Genomic DNA, 23,746 nt, shown 5'->3' with positions numbered 1-23,746 from the left:
AGTATTCTTGTAGGTTCAGAAAAATTACAGCTGAACCAATGATGTCACAAGGACTATTTTAACAATGTCCTTACTACCTTTCTAGGCCTTTGCAGGGTGAGAAAACTCTCAGATTTCATCAAAAACATCTTAATTTGTGTTACGAAGACGAACAAAGGTCTTATGGGTTTGGAACGACAAGAGGGTGAGTAATTACAGAATTTTCATTTTTGGGTGAACTATCCCTTTAAATCTGAAACAAGCAGCATACCAACCAAAACCAAATTTTTACGCATGGAACCCGACTGCTGAGGTCTAAGCTGCATTTTTTTTTGTAAAACAAAGTACAGGTCATATATCACTTATATTAGTGTGTGCAGAAGTATCGGTGTGTCTGTTCACCTTGAGCTCGTAGTCCTGGCGCGTGTCCAGCGTGTCACTGCGTAACTCCTGTTTGAGGTCAATGTCATCTTTAAAAGGCTGGGAGGAGGGAGAGAGGGTCACAGAAGGTAAAAACTAAACCATAAACGACAAGAGAGCAACCAAGAGGGGGAGAAAGATGCAACGGAAGAGGGGAAGAAAACCAACAGGAGATAAGAGGAGGAGAAGAGAAGAAGGATGTAAAGGAAGAAAGGGAGGTTGAGAGAGAAAAAGGATTAATTTCAGCTTTGGAAATGTTATTTAAGAGGAAATACATTGGAGGAAGTAAAGATGATTAGTAATTAATTTTTGTAAAAGAAGTGTCTTTGTTATGTGTTAGGCAGGTTTTCGAAATTTAGTAGCAGTTATTATATACTGAAAGCATTGTGTAACAAGTGAAATAATGCTGAATAATTTTAGGGAAAATTTGTTCATACAGATCAAATCATGTGGTTAGTAATTGTACATTTCAGTGTTATCAATTAATTAGTGTCAGTGTTGTAATAAAGGAAAAGTGTAAGAGTTATTAATTAGTTAATTGTCAGTGCAGTGCTCTTCACAAGATTCACAAGACAAGGCACAATCACCACCGGCAAAAGACACAACATTACATCAAGATACATTTTTAATTAATATTAGCACAGTAATATTAATAACAAAAAAATTAATTTAATTAACAATATAAATTATATAAATCTCCCTTCTTATGTTGTACATAATAGTCCAGCTCTTGTCAGAATAACACATTATGAATTACAATATTGTTGACAAAACTCAGCTATTAAGCTGTTCATGTGTTTTATATGGAAGCCCGTTTCTGCCACTGTATTAAAAATAAAAAAGGTTATTGCGACTTTTTATCTTACAATTATTTTCTCAGAATTGTGATATAAACTCACATTTGTGAGATTTAACCTTGCAATTCTGAGAAATGAAATCAGAATTATGAGATCTAAACTATTTTTCTCAGAATTGCGATATAAACTCAATTACAGAGTTATAAGGTCAAGATTGCAAGATATAAACTCAGAATTCAGACTTTTTTTCTCAGAATTGCATGATATAAACTCACAATTACATGAATAAAGTCAGAATTGCAAGATAAAAACTCTCACAGTCTCACAATTCAGACTTTTTTCCTCGCAATTGCAAGTTTATATCTCGCAATTCTGACTTTTTTATAAACTCGCAATTGTGTTATAAAGTCAAAATTGTTTTTTTGAGAAAAAAAAAGTCAATTGCGAGATATGAACTCGCAATTCTGAGAAAAACAAGTCACAAGTGTGAGATATATACTCTGGGGAGTAAAAAAAAGTCAGAATTGGGAGACATAAACTCCCAATGTCTCCTAATTCTGACTTTATAAATTGCAATTGTGAGTTTATATCACGCAATTCTGACTTAATTTCTCAAAATTGCAAGTTTATGTAATGCAATTCTGACTTTATAACTCGCAGTCGCTGGTTTATATCTCACAATTCTGAGAAAAAAGTCAGAATTGCGAGATGTAAACTTGCAATCATGAGAAAAAAAGTCAGAATTTTGAGATAAAAACGTTTTTATTTTTTATTTAGTGGCAGAAAATGGGCTTCCATAGTGTTAACTCAGCTCATCTCAACAAAATGTTTTCATCAACAGAATGTTTGTTTTCAGGATCAGTAACATTTTACTTGTAATAATTAAACTATTATGTCTGATGTTAAAAGCTTCACTATCTCAAAGTCCCTCTCCATCCTTCAGTTGTTGCTCTGTGTGTGTGTGTTGTCAAAATTACTTACCGAGTACATGGCCTTAACCATGCGTGTTGCCGTGGAGACGCTCCCCGAGTCTTCCTCCAGGCTGTGGGTCTCTTTGTTTATAGTCTCTACCTTGATATCTGGCTTGCCGAGCGTGACCCCTCGACGACCTGGAAAGTAAACATCCCGGTAAACATCTGAATCATCACCACCGTTAACATGCTTTTTGACGTGTTTGTGGCTATTATTGATGTTCTTAAATATGGCTAAATATGCCCTTGGGTTTTGTGCACATTTAGAGACTTTTACTTCTACATTCTCAAAGACAAACTTTCCATGTCGCTGTTTGAAAGACATATTATTTCAGATTTTTGTACGATTATTTTAGGTGACGTTTAAACAGCTCACTAGACAGACTTATTACTGTAAATGAACGTAAAATAATATTTTTAATAATATAATTAAATAATTTACTCTCCTGTTGAAAAGTCTAGGCTGAGAAAAAAAAAATAAAAAATAAAATAAAACAATTAAATTGATCAAGTGACAGTCAAGACATTTAAAATGACAAAAAAATCATTCAATCACAAAACATTCAATGGCGTTTTTTAAATTTTCTATCCATCAAAGAATCCCGAGAAAATGTATCATGGGTTCTGAAAAATATATTCATATATCTTCAGAATTGATGATAATAAGAAATGTTTCTTAAGCTGCAAATTGGCATATTAGAATGAATTCTGAAGCATCATGTGACAATGAAGACTGGAGTAATGATGCTGAAAATTCAGCTTTGCCATCAGATGAATAAACGGCATTTCAAAATACACTTAAAACAAAAAACATTTATTATAAATTGTAGGTTTGCATCGGTGAACTCTGATAACTTACTTCCTTTGCGTTGCCGATACAAAAACAGCACTAATGCTAGCAAACACAGCAGAAGCAGAATCGAACAGCAGACGGTGACTCCTGCAATGATCCCAACCGGCACTCTTTCTATAATTTCAATAAAAAAAAGACAAAAAAAGATAAGCACCGCAATTGCACTTTTCATTTTTGGCTGTTGTTGATGGCCGTTTTGCTTTTAATCTTCTGCCCGAAATGGATAGAAGAAAGAAAAGAGGGAATGTTATTGTGATATGATGCAGATTCATGACTCATTTGTCATAGGTCCTGTATATTAGAGAGAGTACTCTTAACCTGAGTTGATGTGACCTGGAACAAATTTAGGAGACTCCATTCAAGCTATTTATTATTGAAGACTGCTCTTTTACCTCAGTAGAGAACTCTATTGTACTCTAAAGATGATACAGCAGCACAGTGAATTTTTGTACTGTATGATGTTTCATGACTAATGGAATAAACTGTACATTTTATTCAGAAGCATCACATATGTGCACATGCAGGTGCATATCCTCACCAGTCTCTTCTAGTGTGATGATCATGGTCCCAGGTCCGAATGAATTCCAGGCGGTGCAGTTGTATGTGGACTGGAAGTCTGACTCCATGACGTTGTTGATGGTGAGGGTGGAGAGCACCGCGCCGCCCTGTGCGGGCATTTTGCTCTGTTCTACCGTGTATCGTTCTGATAGGGTGCCCTTTTCTTTTTCCCACACATTTTCCTTCCATGCCCACACCTGGAAACACACACACACAGATTACAGAGATCACTCACATGCACTTCACATTAAAATCTCCAGTATATATAAGCGAAAGACTGAATTAAAATCCGCAGGAAGAAATGTGAAGGTTCAAGATGACAGATAATTATCCCTCTCTTTATATATATATATATATATATGAAGAGTTCAGATGCAAAACCAGCTAAATCCATCTGACATCTTTCTTTAAAAAATGCATTTTTATCAGGCTCAGATGTATAGGTTTCTATGTAAGTACAGGTACTTCTGATTGGGCTGAGGCTGGAATTTAGCGAGTTCGAAGAAAAATTATTTGATGGACGTGTAATATGTGTCGAGAGCGTTCACCCAGTATCATTATCTCATTTTTGACAGAGATGGCTTTTAGCTGGTTTAGCATCTGAACTCTTCATATATACACATAGATATATATATATTTAAACTGTGCATGTAAGTGTTTATTATTTGTCACATTTAAAGCAGTGTCAGATCCGCTTCAATTTCAGCAGCGGCAGCTTTTAAAGTAACAGCAGCCAAAATATCCTAATAACCAGCTGCTGTGATCTCTGTTAATCAAAGAACAAAATTAATAGAAAGGAAATCAATAACTTCTGTAGTTTTAAGCTTTATCTTTTATTTAATTTAGATTTTAGTGCTTGATAACTTTATTAAATGTGGCTATATTTTCTTGCTGAAGGGCACAGGTAGCTTATAATAGGTTTATGTGAAGATTGTTTTAAGTTCACTTAAATTACAAGTCTAATAAATGTTAAATTGGAAGCTCTCAATTATACTGTAATGTTGAATGGCTATAGCCAATGGTTAAATATTAGGAAAAAATTCATAGAGACATCAGCTGGTATCATTGATACTTGTCTTCAGTCATAAAAAATAGATGGCATTAAACAAATAATAAAAATATACTTTCTTTATGTTGTTTCTACATTAAAGATTGAATATGAAATTATTGCAATATAAAAGTATAATTAAAAATTGTAATGTTAGGTGGGATTAATCGCAATTAATTAATTTTTTTAGTCGATTGACACCACTAATTAAAATATAAACCAATTATGTCAACATCTTTAAATAAATGCAGATTTCTTTCAAAAACATTAAAAAATTATTCCAAACTTTTGGCCGTGCTATAATTTTGTACATGTAAAATAATGACATTTCCAAAAAAAAAAAATAATTTAAATTCTATCAGGTAACGGCTGAGAAATAAATAGTAAATAGTATAAATCTGCAGTGGCAGGTCCTGCAAGAAGCAAATGGACCAAAAATAATGCAGTACAGTGCAACATAATCTGTACATTTCATACAGGAGTGAAAAAGGAAATCCTTTATAAATATTTAGGATTTAAAAAGCATATTCAAGTGCATAAAATGCACCTGAACTCTATCTGCTTCACATTGCCCGCATGAACACGTATTTCACACCGGCAGTGGGATAAATGGCCTTTCCATGCTGAAACATGGGGCTGGATAATGGTGAGAAAGCACCAGTTCTCCTTTTAAAACCACTAAAACTGTTGTATTATTCATGCTGAGCTGTGAGAATATTTAAAAATGTATACCTCCACATGTTCATGGTAAGCTTCCATTTACCTCACAAACCAAGACATTTGAAAAAGCTACAGCATTAAAAGAACGACTTCTCTGTTCCCATATTTCATATTTCATAAATCTCATCCTGGAGATGCACCAGGACTGAGCTGCACGTCATTTTAAATTAGAATCACTTGTTGTTTCAGAGAAGCGATGCGTCTGAAAGCCACATATATATGGAGCTACAGCAAAACCATCTACAGCAGCTAAATAAATAAATACATAAAAAATATATACACTGAAATGTATTAATATTACACTTTTCGAGATTGAGGCCATGCCACACAACTTCTCTATGCTGGCATCTGCCTTATTTAGCTAGGTTCTACCAAATGACAGATAAATATCCACTAAAATACTGTTTGAGGATGCATTAACTTTGACACCAATTATGACAATTATGATTAAGACGGATGGATAGACAGATTGATAGAAGGCAGATGGATAGATAGACGAATAGACTGATAGATGGATAAACAGACAGACAGACGGATAGATTGATAGAACACAGACATGGATAGACAGACAGACATAGACAGTTAGATAGATAGATAGATAGACATTACTTTGAGTTCAGACCTAGTTTGAGTTAGTTTTAAACTAAAAACTCTACAAACTAGTTTAAGGTGAGCTCATCTGGTTTCTTAGGCTATTATAAAACAATAAGTATCAGTTATTAGATTTTTTTAAGAATCCTTCTGTGGAAAATAGCATAAAGGTAAATGCATGCAAATGTAATGTAACTTACAATTTTGTCAGGAGGAGGCGTGCTGGCAATATAACACTTGACTTCCCCTCTCTCGCCTCGAACTGCATACTGGACTGGTTCACTTGAGATGATGGGTGGACCTGATCCAAAAAATGAATAAATAAATAAATAAACAGTCCAAAACAAAATGCATTAACAACAGAAACTATATTACTAGAAAAACTACAGAATCAATTTTTATATTTGCTATATTTTAATTTTAGCTTTAGGTAAAGTTTTAGCAATTTTGTTTTTGTTTTTTGTAAAAAAAAAATTTTTAAATATGTCTGTAATTTTTATTAATTTTTGTTTCAGTTTTAGAGTTTTAGATGTAATTATTTGAGTACATTGTTAAACTAAATGGTGCCTAGGCAACTAGCAAAATAATGTATTCTAATTTTAATGCAGAATTTTAAATTTTAGTTTTAGTTGACTTAGTTGACCTTTTTTTTGACCTGGCTTTAGGACCCAGAACTGAATTTGACTGTACAAAATCAGCTAAATAAATAAATACATAAAAATATATACACTGAAATTAATATCACACTTTTCAAGATTGAGGCCATGCCACAACTTCTCTATGCTGGCATCTGCCTTATTTAGGTAGGTTCTACCAACTTACAAATAAATATCCACCAAAATACTGTTTGAGGATGCATTAACTTTGACACCAACAACAAATATGTTTTGAAGTCAGCTGTACTGACCGTTGACGGTGAGTGTGACCTCTGTTTCACCCACTCCGATCCTGGGCACGATGGCCTTACACACATACTGACCAGCATCTGCTTGACTTACTGACTTCAGATAGAGCTGGTTATTATTACTCAAAACCTGTGCATTAGAGATGGAGAGAGAGAGAGAGGGATGGGAAAAAAAGACAAAAATGCTGTAAAACCTGTTCACTGCAGACATTATCTAAAAAGAAACAAATGGAACGAAGGATTGCAGCTTCAACATCAAAACACAGTTGGAAGATAAATTTGAAAAAGAAGCAGAGCCAGAAAAAGAAGGACACATATGGAGAACACACTCACTGAAGAGAGATAAAGTTAGAGGGAACATGTCATAGTCAGACAAAAAAGTAAAACTGTAGAGAAAAAATGGATAGCCTGTATTTTAGTAAAAGAGCAGAAAGAAAAACTGAACATGTAAAAGAAAAGAGCTTCCACTAAACACATCCTCAGCCAGATGCTCACCATGCTTGAACCCTTCTTTGTCCAGGTTAGTGTGAGGGGAGGATTTCCCGCCCACTTGCAATTTAAAGTGACGTCTGAGTCTACGTCCACCGTTACTGGTTTAGGCTCTACAACCAGAATCGGTCCAACTGCATGAAACAGAGATTAAAAACAGGTCAGGTTTTTGCATTTAATGTGAATATTTATATAGATAGACAGACAGACAGACAGATAGATAGATAGATAGATAGATAGACAGAGATAACGACAGATAGATAGATAGATAGATAGATAGATAGATAGATGGAGATAGCAAGACAAATAGATAGACATGGATAGACAGACAGATAGATAGATAGATAGATAGATAGATAGATAGATAGATAGATAGACAGACAGATAGACAGACAGGGATGGATAGATAGATAGATAGATATAGATAGACAGACAGATGGACAGATATATAGATAAACAGAAAGACAGACAGATAGATAGATAGAATGTACGATAGAATGATTGATGGATAGACAGATAGATAGACAGACAGATGGACAGATATATAGATAAACAGATAGACAAACAGAAAAACGATATGTATGTACGATAGAATGATAGAATGATAGATAGATGATAGATAGATAGATAGATAGATAGATAGATAGATAGATAGATAGACAGATATATAGATAAACAGATAGACAAACAGAAAAACGATATGTATGTACGATAGAATGATAGAATGATAGATAGATGAAAGATAGATAGATAGATAGATAGATAGATAGATAGATAGATAGACAGATATATAGATAAACAGATAGACAAACAGAAAGACGATATGTATGTACGATAGAATGATAGAACGATAGATAGATGATAGATAGATAGATAGATAGACAGACAGACAAATAGATAGATTGATAGAGACAGATAGATAGATGGTAGATAGATAGACAGACAGACAGGGATAGATAGATAGATAGATAGATAGACAGATTGATAGATAGATAGATAGATAGATAGATAGATAGATAGATAGATAGATAGATAGATAGATAGATAGATTTTCACTCTAAGATGTTCAGGACTTGTTTGCAAGCTGTACACACTGAACTTCTGAAGTTAATACTCACAGTGGACATCGACGAGTATGCTGACGTTTGTGCTGCCCACAGCATTGAACACTTGGCAGGACACAGGCTCGGTGAAGAAAGAGTGGTCAGCCTTGGTGACAAAAACACTCTCTCTCGCCCCCTGTATGACCACACCTCCCTTTGCCCACCTAGCGAAGTCAAAAGGGTCAATTAGTGATGCATAAGCAGATTTATGAAGAGAGACCCATGAAGCATGTACAGAAAGGAATTCAAGGGTACAACTGCCGTAACAGAAAATAATTGAAGATATATGGGGCTTAATACTACTTAAAGGACGTCTTTATCTCCCTGATAAAACAAGTCATTAATTTTTCATCTCACAGAATGTAAAAGGAACCACTTTAAGCATCACATTTAGTAAGAGACATACTTATAACCCATAATAGGTGGGTTGGCAGTAGCTTGGCAGGTGAAGGTCACTCTGTCTCCTTCCAATACAGAGCGAGGCTCAATGGATAACGTCACCACCGGTGGGTCTGCAGAGAGCATTCAGAATACATCATAAAGTCATAGCCATTCATTAGACCAAAGGCAAGTTGAAGGACTGACGGTAAGGAGCTGGAGTGGACTGGAGCCGTGGAAGTCAACACAAGGGACACTTCTAAAATACCGCCAAAACGTAGCTGAATGTCACGGTTCCTCCTAATGGTTCTTGCTATCATCTTAAAGAGGTTTTAACCTCTTGGAAGGTTTTAAAGCTGCTTTAGAACGGTTTGTACCAACTTGTGGGTTGAGAAGACGGCCACTGAATACTCTTTTCCTACACTGTAAAATTTGTTTAGGTAGCCTAAAAATGTGATTCATGTGGTAACATCTAAATTGAAGCCAAAAATAGTTTTTAATATGACCGAATTCACCTGACTAAATTAGGCTACACCAACAAATGTCATTTTTTAGGGTTAGATCAAGTAGAAATACAGTAAAAACAGTGTCACGTGGTCCATCAGAAATCATTCTAATATGCTGATTTGGTGCTCAAAAACATTTCTTATTACCAATGTTGAAAACAATTATGCTGCTTAATATTTTGGCTAAAACGGTGATACATTTTCCCCCCAAAATTTTCATTGATTAATAGAAAGTTTGGGGGGAAAAAACTATATTTTAATTTATTTAAAATGTGGAACTCTTTACTGTCATGTTTTTTTTTTTCTTTAAGTTTTACAACCGGAATGATACACATGGTACAAAATATTGCCTGATTGTTTATTTAAATAAAACAAAAATATATTGGTATTGTTGGCTCCATTAGTGGGTGAGACTTTGTCTCATTTCTTTTTCCTCTTAAATGTTACTGACGATGGAAAGGGTTACAGATTGCAACGTACGTTGCAAACTATTGCCTGATTATTTATTTCAAATATATATTCATTTTCAGTGTAGTTTAGATGTCTGAAATAGCTGTTTTCCACATTGCATCATAGTAAATAAAATTTAAAATAAAATAAAATAATATATTGGTATCGTTGGCTCCCTTAATGGGTGAGACTTTGTCTCATTTCTTTTTCCTCATAAATGTTTCTGAAGCTGGAAAGGGTTATAGACTTCCAGTATATGTTACGAACTATTTCCTGATTATTTATTTTAAACATATATTTATTTTCAGTGTAGTTTTAGATGTCTGAAATAGCTGTTTTTCACATTGCATCACAGTAAATAAAATAAAAACTAATAAAAATAAAATAATAAAATAAACAAATAAAAAACAATAAAACAACAAAACAAAAATAATATATATTGGTATCATTTGCTCCATTAGTGGGTGATACTCTCATTTCTTTTACCTTATAAATGTTACTGAAGCTGGAAAGGGTTTTAGACTTACGGTGTACGTTGAGGGAGATGGTGGCCCGTTTGCCCACTGGCACGGCCAGATTAGTAGCGACACAGGTGAAGTTCTTCCCCGTGTCTGTATTTACTGGTAGAACGGGCAGGTAACTGCGTGTGGTCACACGTTTCCTGTCTGGAAGCACCTCCTGCATAACATAAAAAAAAGACATAGACATAGCATACCAGTACCTCTGTGCTTGAGTACATAAGCTATTATATACATACAAACTCATGCATGCTTTGCATTACATTCACATTTATGCTCATGAGAGTGTAAGTGTGGCTAACCGTGGTGCTGACGGCCCCTTCTATCGGCAAGCCGTCTTTCTGCCACTCTATGACAGAGGCGGGTTTGGCTCCGCGGGAAACGCAGCTCATGTTGTATGGGACCCCCGCTGTGAGGAGGATCTCCGGGGCGCCCTCAATCACCGGCTCATCGGGAGGAACTACACACACAAACACATACGGAGTTCAATAATTATTAGCAACAACTCATAAATCTATTCATTTCATAACACATTAACCCCTTCATTCCATCTAAAACAGCATGCTTGGACCATTCAGACTCTCTTCTAAGCAAACACACAGCACTCACTGAGGACGGTGAGTTTGGCCCGTCGCGAGCGCAGCGCTGCCTCTGTGGCCTGGCACTCATAGAGAGAGTCGTCTGAGAGTTCAGCAGATGAGATCTCCAAATTATACTGCCCGACATCCACCAGCCGCAACACGCGATACCGCGGCCAGGCTGCAGGAGACACACACCACAACAACAACATTCTTCATTTCACACACTAAACACACAAAATTTACTGAGGGAAAGTCAGTGGTCAGACTGTTTTTTAGTGCATTAGCCATTTGATTTATGGTATCAATCATATTTGCATCAAAAATGCTGAGAGACGCTTAATTTACTTAGAAATCTGAGATTTGAAAAAGGTCTAACTGTAAGCAATAGTAACAGTGACCTTTGCCTACTAACAAGGAAAAAAAAATTTATACAGTGCAAATAAGTTTTCTACCACTGAGTGGCAGTAGAGTTTGCATGATATATGCTAGCACTATGACATGGACATTTCCAGCTTCTGCTGCAAGAGAAATGACAAAAATTCTGCTGTGAATTACATCACGCATCCCCAACCCACACAGCCCTCTCTCTACTGTGGGATTGAGTTATCAGTGTGCTGTGCGCATGTATTTCTGTGTGTGCACATTTGTGTACGTGTGTGTGTGTGTGTGTGTGTGTGTAACTGCAGGATTTGTTCACATGCTTTTATATGAAAGCCACGGGGACGAACCAGTGAAGCATCACAGTGTAAATACAACTACACTGAGTCGAAGTGAGAGAGCAAGAGAGGGAAATCTTCCTTGTGCGTTTCAGTGAATCTGGCGAATGCAGCAAATGTAGTTTATCAGGTCCACATTTATCTATTTATAATGGCAGAGGTTAAAAATACCACATCCTGCCCTCACTGTTCTCATGACAGTCCACAAGGAGTGAGAAAAGATGAGCTAGTGGAGCAGAAAGCAAAAGAGCAAAGGGGAAGAGAGGACAAAAGTGAGAAAACAAGCAAACGGGGAAACACGGAAAACAGCGAGGACGATGAGAGACTAAACTGAAAGAGCGTACATAGGGAAAACCGAAAGAAAGAAAAAAAAATATAAAAATCACACATTCTTACATTTTCTGACGAAAAGCTGTTGCTGAGCAATTACTAAGGTGTTCTGGGTGGTTTTTAGTGTGTTGCTATGCCATTGCTAAAGTGATCTGGGATGTTTATAGTGTGTTGCTAAGGTTGGTTTTTAGTAGATAAGTGTATTTACATTATCCCAAATGTTTCGAAGAATGTTTAAATCCAGAGAAATAAGCGATTTTAACTAGCGTAACGGACCTCGTCCGTTCGTCGCCTGTCAATGTTGTCATACACCCTCAATTTTCTGGTTTTATTTTGTAGAAAACATGGAAACCCCAAAGACACTTTAATATGTTATGCATTCTTTTTGAGATGTGACAAGCACACAGAGTAGCATTATAACAAAACTTTCAACACACTGAAATGTATCTAGATAAAACAGCGCTGCTTTTTCCTACATACGCATGACCGGAAGAAGCGAAAGCATAATAAATAAATCAAGCCATGTATTGCACTCATCCTTCATTACCACTCGCTTCAGTATCCTTGTTTTGCTTCCACAACTTTCAGCCCCACCCTGCTTCTTACTACAGTGACCTTAATAAGTCTTTAATTAGCTAATCCATGGACATGATTTCTGCCTGGGTCCTGATGGACTGCTTCAGCTGTGGGGATGAAGACTATAACTCATTCAGGGCGTCATCAAACTACGCCTTTGGTTCTTTGTTTGTTTTGGATATGCGCCCTCTAGCGGCAAAAACTTACATATTGTGCCTTTAATAGGTACTGTTAAAGAAGACCCCCTAAGCCCCTTTTTTACAATATGTAAAATAAGTCTCAGGTGTCCCCAGAATGTGTCTGTGAAGTTTCAGCTCAAAATACCCCACAGATTATTTATTATATAATTTTGAAAATACCTATTTTGAGCGGAAGCAGAAACACGCTGTTTTCATGCATGTCTCTTTAAATGCAAATGAGCTGCTGCTCCTTGCCCCCTTTTCCAGAATAAGGAATTGCTTTTACAGCTCCTACCTCGGATAATCCGCTAAAAACATCTGTTTGGTTTTGATTATCATGTCTATGGCAGTGAAATCATGCGTTTTAAAGCCATATTAGTTTAAACTTCTAATATACTGTTTTCTGAGCGCACACATCTGAAGCAGGTGCACCGAAAGCGGCTGTCACATGGCATGTGAGTACTAAACTGTACTAAGTCCTCTTTCATGTCTTATTGCGCTTAAACTGTCAAATACACACAAGTTTGTTGTAATGTTAAAAACATAATTTTTCACAAAAACAGTTATGTCTCTGAAGGGAAACAGCTGGAGAAAAAAACACGTTTATATTAGATCTGTGTGGCAGCAGCGTAGAGTAAATAAATCAATAAACTGTGCGTGGAAACGTGCAGATTAAGGGGTGGTAATATTATAATAAGATGCCGTTTCTACTACTTCTGTACACTCCAGATGTGGATTTTAAACAATGACAATGAAATGGTGTGTATACAGTATACTACAGTATGTGTTTTCATGTCAATATAAAGTATTTCATTTGTTTACTAGATGTTGCATTAGTAGAGAAAGCAGTATGTTGACGTATGAGGATGCTAACATTAGTAGCATCTCAAGTGGTTAAACAATGTGACCAAAACACATAAGTCTGACCTAAATGTTTAATGTCACAATTGTTAGCATCTTTTTGCATTAGTTTATATCAAGCCGGTCTCTTTTATGCATTTGTTATCCAGCGCAGTTGCATATTTAAAGCTAGTGATGTGAGAAAGCAAATTTATATGTTCATGCAGCTGACAGAGACATATTAGATAATCTAAAAGTGCTCTAAAATATAAGAAAATAAAGAGTGAGAGTATCCACCTTATTCTTCAACATCATTAGCCGCTATAAGGAAATAACTAGAAGAATAACAACGTGCAGTAAACGGTAAAACTGTTTGCATTATAAACCAGTGTGTTCATAAGTAAGATAATATATTAAAATAATATGGTAAGACACTCTAATTAGCAATACCAAGCAGCAAAACAAGCTTTTTTGTCCAGCTAAAAATAGCTGGACGCGGATGAGACTGGAAGCTAGACCCATAAAATTTTACAAATGCTTTTACAGAAAAATAAGGTGGATACATACCATATATAGTAGTCAACATTTGAAGTGGATGAAAGAAGATTCTTTTTGGTTTTAGGACAAATTTGATGAACGGTTTTGATTCACTTCAAATGCTGACTACTGTATTTGTGTCTAATTTAAATGCTATGGATAATAACTGTTAAAGAAAACTTGTTCATCAGTAAATTATGTTAATTTTAACACTTAGTAATACATTTTTTAATTTTTGTTGTTTATGTTTGCATTAGGTAATGCACTTTGAACTTATATGAATGATAATGAATAATACCCTAAGATTTTTGTTCATATTTGTTTCATTTAAAAAGTACAATAAATTTTCACCAGTCAGTACTATTTATTTTTATTTTTGCAATAAAGTTCAGGACTATTTTAGTTTGCATTCAGTATCCATTTCAAAAACTATCCTCCCATGTGGTCCAACCTAGTTATCGGTAAAATCCACTGTCGGTTGACCTTTAGTTTTTAGTGTTTTGCTATGTGGTTGCTGAGATGTTCTGAGTGGTTTCAGTGTGTTGCTACATTGGTTAAAGAGCGTACAAAAATGAAAAAACAAACAAGGAGACATGGAAAACAGTGAGACAGATGAGAGATGAAACTGAAAGAGTGTACATAGGAAAAAATGGGAAAGTACAGAAAAAGAATGAAAGAAAGAAGGAAAGAGGTTAAGCAGTTGCTGAAGCGACCAAAAGTGAGAGACCAAATAGGCTGAGTGAAAAAGCAGATAAAAACAGAAAGAAAGAAAGAGCGCTGTGTATCACTGACCCCGGAGGTCTTCTCCGATGCCTAAGGCCAGTCCATCCTTGGTCCACTGCACAATGCCCGAATAGTTGAAGACCACGCAGGACAGGACCACCCTCTGGCCCAAAACCACTGACTGGTCTGCAGGCTCCTGAGAGAACCGTGCCGTCCGCACTGAAACACAACAGTTTTCAATTATTATTAAAAACGTCATGAGCGAGCATAACAATAACAGAACAATTACTGAAAGAACTGAGCCTGTAGTTCAGTTTACTTTATGTGTTTGATGCAGCGAAGGTCAAAACAGAACAATTTCAAACATAAAATCTCAAACATGTCTTTAGCAGCATTAACATTCTGCTAAACTTCTCCTTTTGTGTTTCATGGAAGAAAGTCAGACGATGGGGCTTGGAATGACATGAGGGTGAGTGAATGATGACATGTATTTAGAGAATTTTAAAGTAAAACTGAGAGTGATCAAAGGAATATGTAACGGAGTAAATGTAAGCAACAATCGTAAAGATTCACTGACTGAACGCCTACATCCACAGCAGCTTCAGTCTTACAATCACTCTACTGAGTAACTCAATGTGGTTCCTTGGAAGAAGAAACGTGTCCCTTGATACCAAATTCCAGACACATTTCTTCACCCGCAAAACATGGTATCCACCAGAGTCGCTCTCTTTCTCTTACACACAGGAGGATATTTGATACTCCAGACAAGCCTGAGTCTCCAGCTTGAAGAACCGACTTACAATGAAAGCTTTCATTCAGTGCCTGAGTTGTGGATCTTTAATTGGACTGAAATCAAGAATGTTGTAAATTAAGTAAGGGCAACTCATATTTTCCCTGCATTCTTCTGTTCTTCGCTCAATGCTTCTCTCTCTTTCTTTCCTCCCTTTTTCCAAGCCCATCAGGAAGCAGTTTGCAACCTTCCCATTTCTTTTTTTCTATTCCTTTCAAAAATGAAGTCCTGTCATCATTTTTATCCACCCTCACATTGTCATATGACTTTCTTTTTTTTGTAGAACTCAAAAAGAAACTTGTGAAGAGTGCCAGTTGCTCTTTTCCATGCACTACAGTATAAGGAATGGGGACTAAAAAACGTGCAAGTGCGTGTAAATAATGTTCGAATTTTCATTTTTTAACCGAACTATCCCTTTAAGTTTATAAAATTGAAAATGACACACTATAGTAATCAGAAAAGTATCATAAAGGTAGTCCATACAACTTTTGTGCTATATTAGAAAACATTCAAAGCTCTATGTGTGAGATACTACCCAAAGTTTAATGTTGTTACTGTTCAATCCACCTCTCCAGTGAACTGAGAATGTCTCTGACCTTCATATAAGTCAAGTGAGTTGAACTTTAGAAGAGTCTGATTCATGAACAAATCATTCTGCTTTTAGGAACTGGATCAACTGATTCAGAACTTAGTTATTTATGAATCACTAGGGCGAGTGTCACAATTTTCAGTGAATATTAGACTTAAACTTAATTTTAATTTTAATAAAACTTAAATTTTAGTTTGTTTCTATCATATGGCTTCAAACCAGTGTTGTTATTGTTAATTAAAACAAACTTTTTTGTTGTTAATTAAAGTAAAGATTAAATGAAATATAAACGTTAGGTGAAAAACTTGGGGCAAAAAAATTATGTGTGCAAAACTAAAAAGAAGAAAAATGGAAAAAAAGTGAACTGAAATATAGCTAAAATAAAATATTATGTAAATATTATAGAAAAACAGCTGAAAATGAATTGACTTGGCAACTATTTAAATAAATAAAAACAACTTTTTAACACCACCTAAAAATGACAAAAATAATATTAAATAATTAATTAAATTAAATAATATTGCATGGACGAGATCAACCAGCAGAGTTTTCAGTATTTCTCATTTTGTGTTCCATTAAGGCCAAGAAGGTGAGTAAAGGACGACAAAATTAACTTTCCCTTTAACTTCACATTCCTATGGGAATCCCTGGAAATGCCATCATCTAGTTTAGAGCTACATTACCAAAAGCAGCCGTAACTTTTGATCCGTTTTGTCATTTTTGCACAATTCCTTGCAGTTTTCTATCCTTCTTGTTTAAATACATTTTTCTCTCCCCAGCTCTGCTTTCTATTTCTGTGGTCTTCCTCTCTGGTTGGAGGGGGTTTGGAGACACGCTGTCACAATCCATTTATCACATTAAATATCAGCCCTCTAGCCCTCTCTTGTTCTCTCGCTCCCTCTCTCTCGTCTCTCATCCCTCCAGCATTCCTCTGTAGGTCCCCATCTCTCTCAGTTTCTTAACAACTGGCATATGCCCACTCATCCCCCCCATGACCCCATCCCTCTCTCTTTCTCTCTCCATGTCTGTTTCCTCTCCTTCTCGTGCAACATCCGTGATCACTTTGAGTGAAATTTAATGAAGGCAAACAAGAGGAAACAATGCTCTAATGACCACGAAACACATCATATATTCTGTAGTATAATGCAGTTAATATGTTTACTCTGGCATCCCAAATTCCTTTGTGTCAAACTGAAAAATGCTGTTTACTCACCCTCATGTCACTGCAAACCTGTAAGATTTTTTTTTCTGTTTTTGTTAACCAAATCGCTCTTGGTAATTGAAATGAAGCTGAAAAAAAAATTAAATAGTAAATTAAATATAAATAAAGCCCTTAATGAGAAATGTTGCTTTGGTAACTAGCTGAAATAAAATAACAAGGCTGATATATCGTCCGATTTTTGGTATTTTTTCCAAATATTGGTAAGTTCTGATAAGTTCTTTTTGTTTGGCCGATGTGTTTGAGGCGGGACTTTTATTTTATATCAGCTTTATATTGACCATTGGCTACCCTGCTCTTAATGAAAAAATGTTGCTTTGGTAACTAACTGAAATTAAATAACAAGGTCGATATATCGGCCGATATTTGGCATTTTTCTAAATATCGGCATTGGCCGATACTTTTTTTTTTTTTGCCCGATGTTTTAAAGGTGGGATTTTTATTTTATATTAGCTTTATATTGGCCATTGGCCACCCTGCTCTTAATGAGAAATTATGCTTTGGTAACACCAAAATAAAATAACAAGGCTGACATATCGGCCGTTATCTGGCATTTTTTAAATATCGGCATCGGCCGATACCTTTTTTTTTTGGCCGATGTGTTAAATGTGGAACTTTTATTTTATATCAGCTTTATTTTGGCCATTGGCCACCCTGCTCTTAATGAAAAATGTTGTTTTGGTAACTAACTGAAATTAAATAACAAGGTCAATATATCGGCAGAAATTTGGCATTTTTGTAAATATCAGCATTGGCCGTTTTTTTTTTTTTTGGCCAATGTTTTAAAGGCGGTACTTTTATTTTATGTTAGCTTTGTATTGCCCATTGGTTACCCTGCTCTTAATGAGAAATGTTGCTTTGGTAACACTGAAGTAAAATAACAAGGCCGACATATCGGCCATTATTTGGCATTTATTTAAATATCGGCATCGGCCGATACTTTTTTTTTGTTGTTTTTTTTTGGCTGATGTGTTAAATACGGGACTTTTATTTTTTTTATCAGCTTTATTTTGGCCATTGGCCACCCTGCTCTTAATGAGAAATGTCGCTTTGCTAACTAACTGAAATAAAATAAGGCTGATATACAGTAGTCAACATTTGAAGTGGATCAAAAAAAGTTGTTCTAAGACAAGAATGGGTATTGCTTTGGTTTTAGGACAACTTTGATGAAAGGTTTTGATGATATTTCTGATATCATCAGAAGGTTTTCTGATATTTGGCATTTTTAAATATCGGCATGGGCCGATATTTTTTTTTGTTTGAGGTGGGACTTTTATTTCATATCAGCTTTATATTGGCCATTAGCCACCCTGCTCTTAAAAAGAAATGTTTTTTTAGTAACTAACTAAAATAAAACAAGGCTGATATATCGGCTGATATATCGGTTGATATTTGGCATTTTTTAAATATCAGCAATGGCCGATACTTTTTTTGTTTGTTTGATGTGTTTGAGGCAAGACTTTTATTTTATATCAGCTCTGTATTGGCCATTGGCCACCCTGCTTTCTAAGATATCAGCATCGACTGTCAAACAAACAATATCGGTAAAAGTACTAAAATTGCTAAAACTGAAATAAGAATTAAAAAAAATGCCACACAAAAAAGTAAACAGAAATAATACAAATAACATAATTACTAAAACTAATTTTTGAAGTATATATATATATATATATATATATATACACACACACACACACACACACACACACATATATATATATATATATATATATATATATTTTTTTTTTTTTTTTTTTTTTTTTTTTTTTTTCCTTAATTTCAATTTAATAAAAAAATGAACTCAAATCCTTAAGGTATTTGAAAAATCAAATGTGATCAGGTGATCAACGTACGAAAGATGATTAAACAAACATGCAGAGAAAGAGGGACTCGAGACATCTCAAGGGTCTGGAATATCAGAGACTTATGGGTGGGCTCTTATGACTTAAGCCAGTAAGCAACCACCTAGCAACCACATAAACACACACTCAAAACACTTTAGCAACAGCACAAACACTTTGTGGCAACATTCTAGCATTGTTTTGCATTGCATGCTCTACAGAAAATATAGCATTTGAGTTATTATATTTGTTGTTATTATACAACAGGGCGGTATTTGGCCTTCACTAAAATCCATATCTATCCATTAACAGTATTACATCACAGGGAGGTCATGCAACCCAATGTGACAAAGCGGTCTACAGCTGCCCGTCCTGTAAGGCTCAGTGAATTTATGACTCCTTTCTATAGAAGATTACTCAGCTGCATTCGTCCTCCACCTAAAGGGTTTTGTGTATATAGAAATGCATGTTTATAGAGTATAAAATGCTAAAATGAGCTTGCTAGTGGACTGATAACTCTCTAAAGGCTTTGATATGTTTAGAGTGTGTACAGTATGCGAAAAGCAGTATGTCAAATGAGTAGTTTTCGTGAAACAGTCTGTGAACAATATGCGGATCCAATATCTACTGAGACTGTGAGGTGTGCAGCCAAAGGACACTTTGCTATCCCATGAGGCCACCAGAGCCTAGGAGCTGTCAGATTCAAAAAGTAAAAAAAAAGAGAGAACTGATTCAGGCAGCTTTTTTCAAGTGCTATAGGTACCAACAAAGATGTTCCTCATTGTTAAACTGTACTTATGTAATGTCGCTCAAACTGTATTTCATTCTACAGCAAAATTATTAAATAATAACAGTAATTACCTCATACACTGTAATGAATTATGCCAGTATATATGTAGAGTAAAATCAAATATGGGAATTGTGTGTGTATGCTATTTAATTCATTGCAGTGTGCTTACAGTACTGTAGAGCTCTGCATTGAGCAGTCTTAAGGTGATCAATATAGTGCAGGATAAGACACTTAAACAAAAAAAAACTTAAAGGGCACCTATTATGCAAAAATCACTTTTACATGTTGTTTGAAGATAAATGTATGTTGGCACTGTGTTTACACAACCATCCTATAATGATAAAAATCTGCCCGCTCCGCTTTTTAAAATCCCCATAAATCAAAAGCAGTGTCTCAGAGCTTACCAATCACAGAATCTGTAAAGTATGACATCACACTTTACAAGCCCCATCCACGATTGTTGACGGACACTAACGTATTAGCAGAGACCTTGCTCTGAGAGAGCCGCACACAATCCACCATGTTTATCTTCACGCTAAAGCATTTCAATGCAGCATTCATGTAAGAAATATCATCTTATTACAGCTATAGAAGTTGTTCAGTCCAGAGCTGTGAGTGATTTGTTGCTTTTCTTTTATTATTTGGGTCACATCAACAGCGTAGACCCAAACAGCAGTATAAGTACTGTATGTTATGCTGCCTTTACTTAATACACTGATCTAATATAAACATGCAATTTCTTTCCCAGCTGTTAAACTTCACAGACATAACCGACTGTTTTTGTAACTTACAGTACGCAACTTGTGTGTGAAATGTTTATCAGTAAATTTAAACTGATATGGCGGTAAAACGCATGATTTCAGTGCGATATACATACTAATCAAAACCAAAAGGATGTTTTTGGTTGATATACGAGCGAAAATAACACAGCCCTTTTCTGGAAAAGGGGGCGGGGAGGAGCAGCTCATTTGCATTTAAAGAGACATGGACTAAAACAACATGTTTCTGCTTCCACTCAAAATAGGCATTTTCAAAATGATATAATAAATGATCTGAGGGGTATTTTGAGCTGAAACTTCACAGACGCATTCTGGGGACACCTGAGATTTATATTACATCTTGTAAAAAGGGGCATAATAGGTGCCTTTTAATGAGAAACGTTGCTTTGGTAACCAACTGAAATAATAACTAGTTAATAACTAATAATAACTAGTTGTTGGCCGATATTCTTGGCATTTTTTTTTTAAATACTGGCATCAGCCGATAAGTTTTTCTGTTTGCCCGAACTGTTTGAGGCGGGACTTTTATTTTGACAGTGTGCAAGACTTTTTTTTTTATTTGACGTTGGGTTTTATATTGGCCATCCTGCACTCCAAGATATTGGCATTGGCTGTCAGAAAAACAATATTGGTCAACCACTAAAAATAACTTTAAAGGGGTCATCGGATGTAAAACTCACTTTCACATGTTGTTTGAATATAAATGTGTGTTGGCAGTGCGTGTACATCTTGTAATCTTTATAAGAAATATCTCCTTTTTCAAATCAAGCCATTCTTAGCTTCTTGTCGGTATGGCGTCACACCAACAAAGGCCACTCCCACGACAGTTGATTGACATGACCGTCTTACCTTAGACCCGCCCTGACTGAGCTGTGAACAGTTCGACTCCGAGCGTCATTGTTTTTGACTCCGGTGTAGGGGAAGACAAGAATGTCTCTGATTGAGCGACTGAGGTGTTCTGTTGTCATCATTTACTCCCGACATCTGAGCCGCTGAAGATGCAGAGGATTAACGTTACTTTCGTTTTAGAAGGAAATGCGCTTGGCGACCTACATAAATGCGTCTATGTTCGCATGAATCACTCGTGATGCAGCTTCACCTACAGCAGAAGTAAGTAAAGGGTTTTTATACATCTTTGCAAATTGCCTTTCTTAATAATGTGCTAGTTAGCAAGTTTCGTGGCTAAACGTGGCTAAATGTGGCTAAAGTAAACAGATCGGCTCATCACCCCATGAAAGAGAGGGGCGGGGTGAGCAGATCTCATTAGCATTTAAAGGAACATGCAATAGAATGCCTCACTCTGAACAGGGCTGATTTTGACAAGGTAAAAAGAGTGTTTTTTACACTACCACTGAGAAATTTTAACCAAAGTATGTAGACTTCTCATTAAGAAAATGGAAAATGGGCAGCCGATGACCCATTTAAGTTGAAGTACTAAAATTACTAAAACTGACATATATTTTTAAAAAATGGATATGAAACAGAAATAAAAATAAATAAATAAATAAATAAATAAATATACAAACATGACAAACCCACATAACAATTAAAGAGCAGAATAAAATACCTCACACAAAAATGATTATTTCTCCAGTGGGGTCAGTGGGGTCCAAAACAACATAGGACCACACTGACTTTCAGTGTATAGATGAAAAACAACGGAGAGAAAGAGAGACATTTTCAAAACATCTTTTGTGTTCTGCAAAAGAAAGAAAATCATACATGTTTGCAATGACATGAGGGTGTGACAGAATGATGACACAATTTTCATTTTTGAGTGAATTATTTAACAATCTAATACAGTCACACTTATCAGTGAAAAGGTCCATGCCCTGTTGTCCACTCACATAAAAGTCCACCAACATATCTGTGCATATTTCTCTCCTGATTCAGATGCGACAACATTTTCACTGGAGAAAGCCAAATAATGGATAAAGGTCTTCAGCCCGAACGCATTGGTTTGAAGTTAAAAATGTCTAAATGATAGATTTGTTTAATACAAAACATGCAGTTTTTCACTTCATAAGATGATAACTGATGGACTGGAGTGGTGTGGATTACTTGTGGATTATTGTAATGTTTTTATCAGCTGTTTGGACTCTTATTCTGACGGCACCCATTCACTGCAGAGGATCCATTGGTGAGCAAGTGATGGTAAATTTCTCCAGATCTCTTCTGATGAAGAAACAAACTCATCTACATCTTGGATGGCCTGACGGTGAGTATATTTTTAGGAAAACATCATTTTTGGGTTAAACGGCCTATAGATTTTCAGCAAAATCTAAAACAATCATAAAACTCAAAATTCATAACAAGAAAAGGAAAAAATGTTACTTAACATACAAAAACACTGTAATTAAATTTTGTAAATGCATAACATTTAAAACACATGACATTTAGTTAAAAATTATTTTAAAAATGATCCTAAAAACAGTTCAAGCATTCAAATCTACCTTCATTAAATATTAAGTTTTGCTTGAATGTATGTCTATGTTATTTTAGTGTGTTTACTTGTTTACACAATGGCTATAGCAAATATATCATTGTAATTTTAAATAGGATTTTAACATTTTGACTCAAAGCCAAATATTTACTGAGATACACAGCTTCTGACAACTTGTGACAACTAGCCCCAGTCTCCCCTATAAGTGCTCACTACATGAGCTTGTTATTTATGAATCAGCCAAAAGGAAACAAAAAAGGGAAAGGGGGAAGAGAAAAAAAAACACAGGGGAGATGAGGACAGAAACACAAATACATAGATGGAGAGAGACGTGGCTGGAGAGGGAGTAAAAGACAACTAATGAGAGAGGACCTGAGAGAGCGCGAGAGAGGGCTTGTATAGTTTTCATTATGTGGGTTATGCTGCAGTGACAAATTTAGAGTGTCCTGATTTTCTTGAGTCACTGATCCCTGGGTACCAGCGGTAGTCCGTGCCACACTGCCAACGTCCTGACCGCACAAAGACGTG

General features: G+C 35.7%; 1 protein-coding gene across 3 annotated transcripts in view; it reads right to left on the bottom strand.

Moving 5' to 3' along the window:
* kirrel1a (kirre like nephrin family adhesion molecule 1a) overlaps positions 1–23,746 on the bottom strand; it is a 46,352-nt gene that overhangs the window by 5,686 nt on the left and 16,920 nt on the right. The window contains exons 2-14 of one of the 3 annotated variants that reach the window (XM_051114886.1): positions 14,837–14,986; positions 10,895–11,044; positions 10,588–10,745; positions 10,295–10,445; positions 8,840–8,945; positions 8,449–8,597; positions 7,337–7,464; positions 6,845–6,971; positions 6,138–6,238; positions 3,559–3,775; positions 3,027–3,134; positions 2,178–2,305; positions 382–495 (exon numbers count right to left, since the gene is read on the bottom strand). In XM_051114886.1, coding sequence (XP_050970843.1) covers positions 382–495; positions 2,178–2,305; positions 3,027–3,134; positions 3,559–3,775; positions 6,138–6,238; positions 6,845–6,971; positions 7,337–7,464; positions 8,449–8,597; positions 8,840–8,945; positions 10,295–10,445; positions 10,588–10,745; positions 10,895–11,044; positions 14,837–14,986 — 1,787 coding nt within the window. Of the gene's footprint in view, positions 1–381; positions 496–2,177; positions 2,306–3,026; positions 3,135–3,558; positions 3,776–6,137; positions 6,239–6,844; positions 6,972–7,336; positions 7,465–8,448; positions 8,598–8,839; positions 8,946–10,294; positions 10,446–10,587; positions 10,746–10,894; positions 11,045–14,836; positions 15,027–23,746 lie in introns of those variants that run through there. The other 2 variants (XM_051114889.1, XM_051114888.1) reach the window with 2 other exon arrangements.

This window comes from Labeo rohita, chromosome 7, assembly GCF_022985175.1.
Source record: "Labeo rohita strain BAU-BD-2019 chromosome 7, IGBB_LRoh.1.0, whole genome shotgun sequence".
In the NCBI taxonomy this organism is placed as follows: Eukaryota; Metazoa; Chordata; class Actinopteri; order Cypriniformes; family Cyprinidae; genus Labeo; species Labeo rohita.
This window is presented reverse-complemented; position numbering and strand designations above follow the sequence as displayed.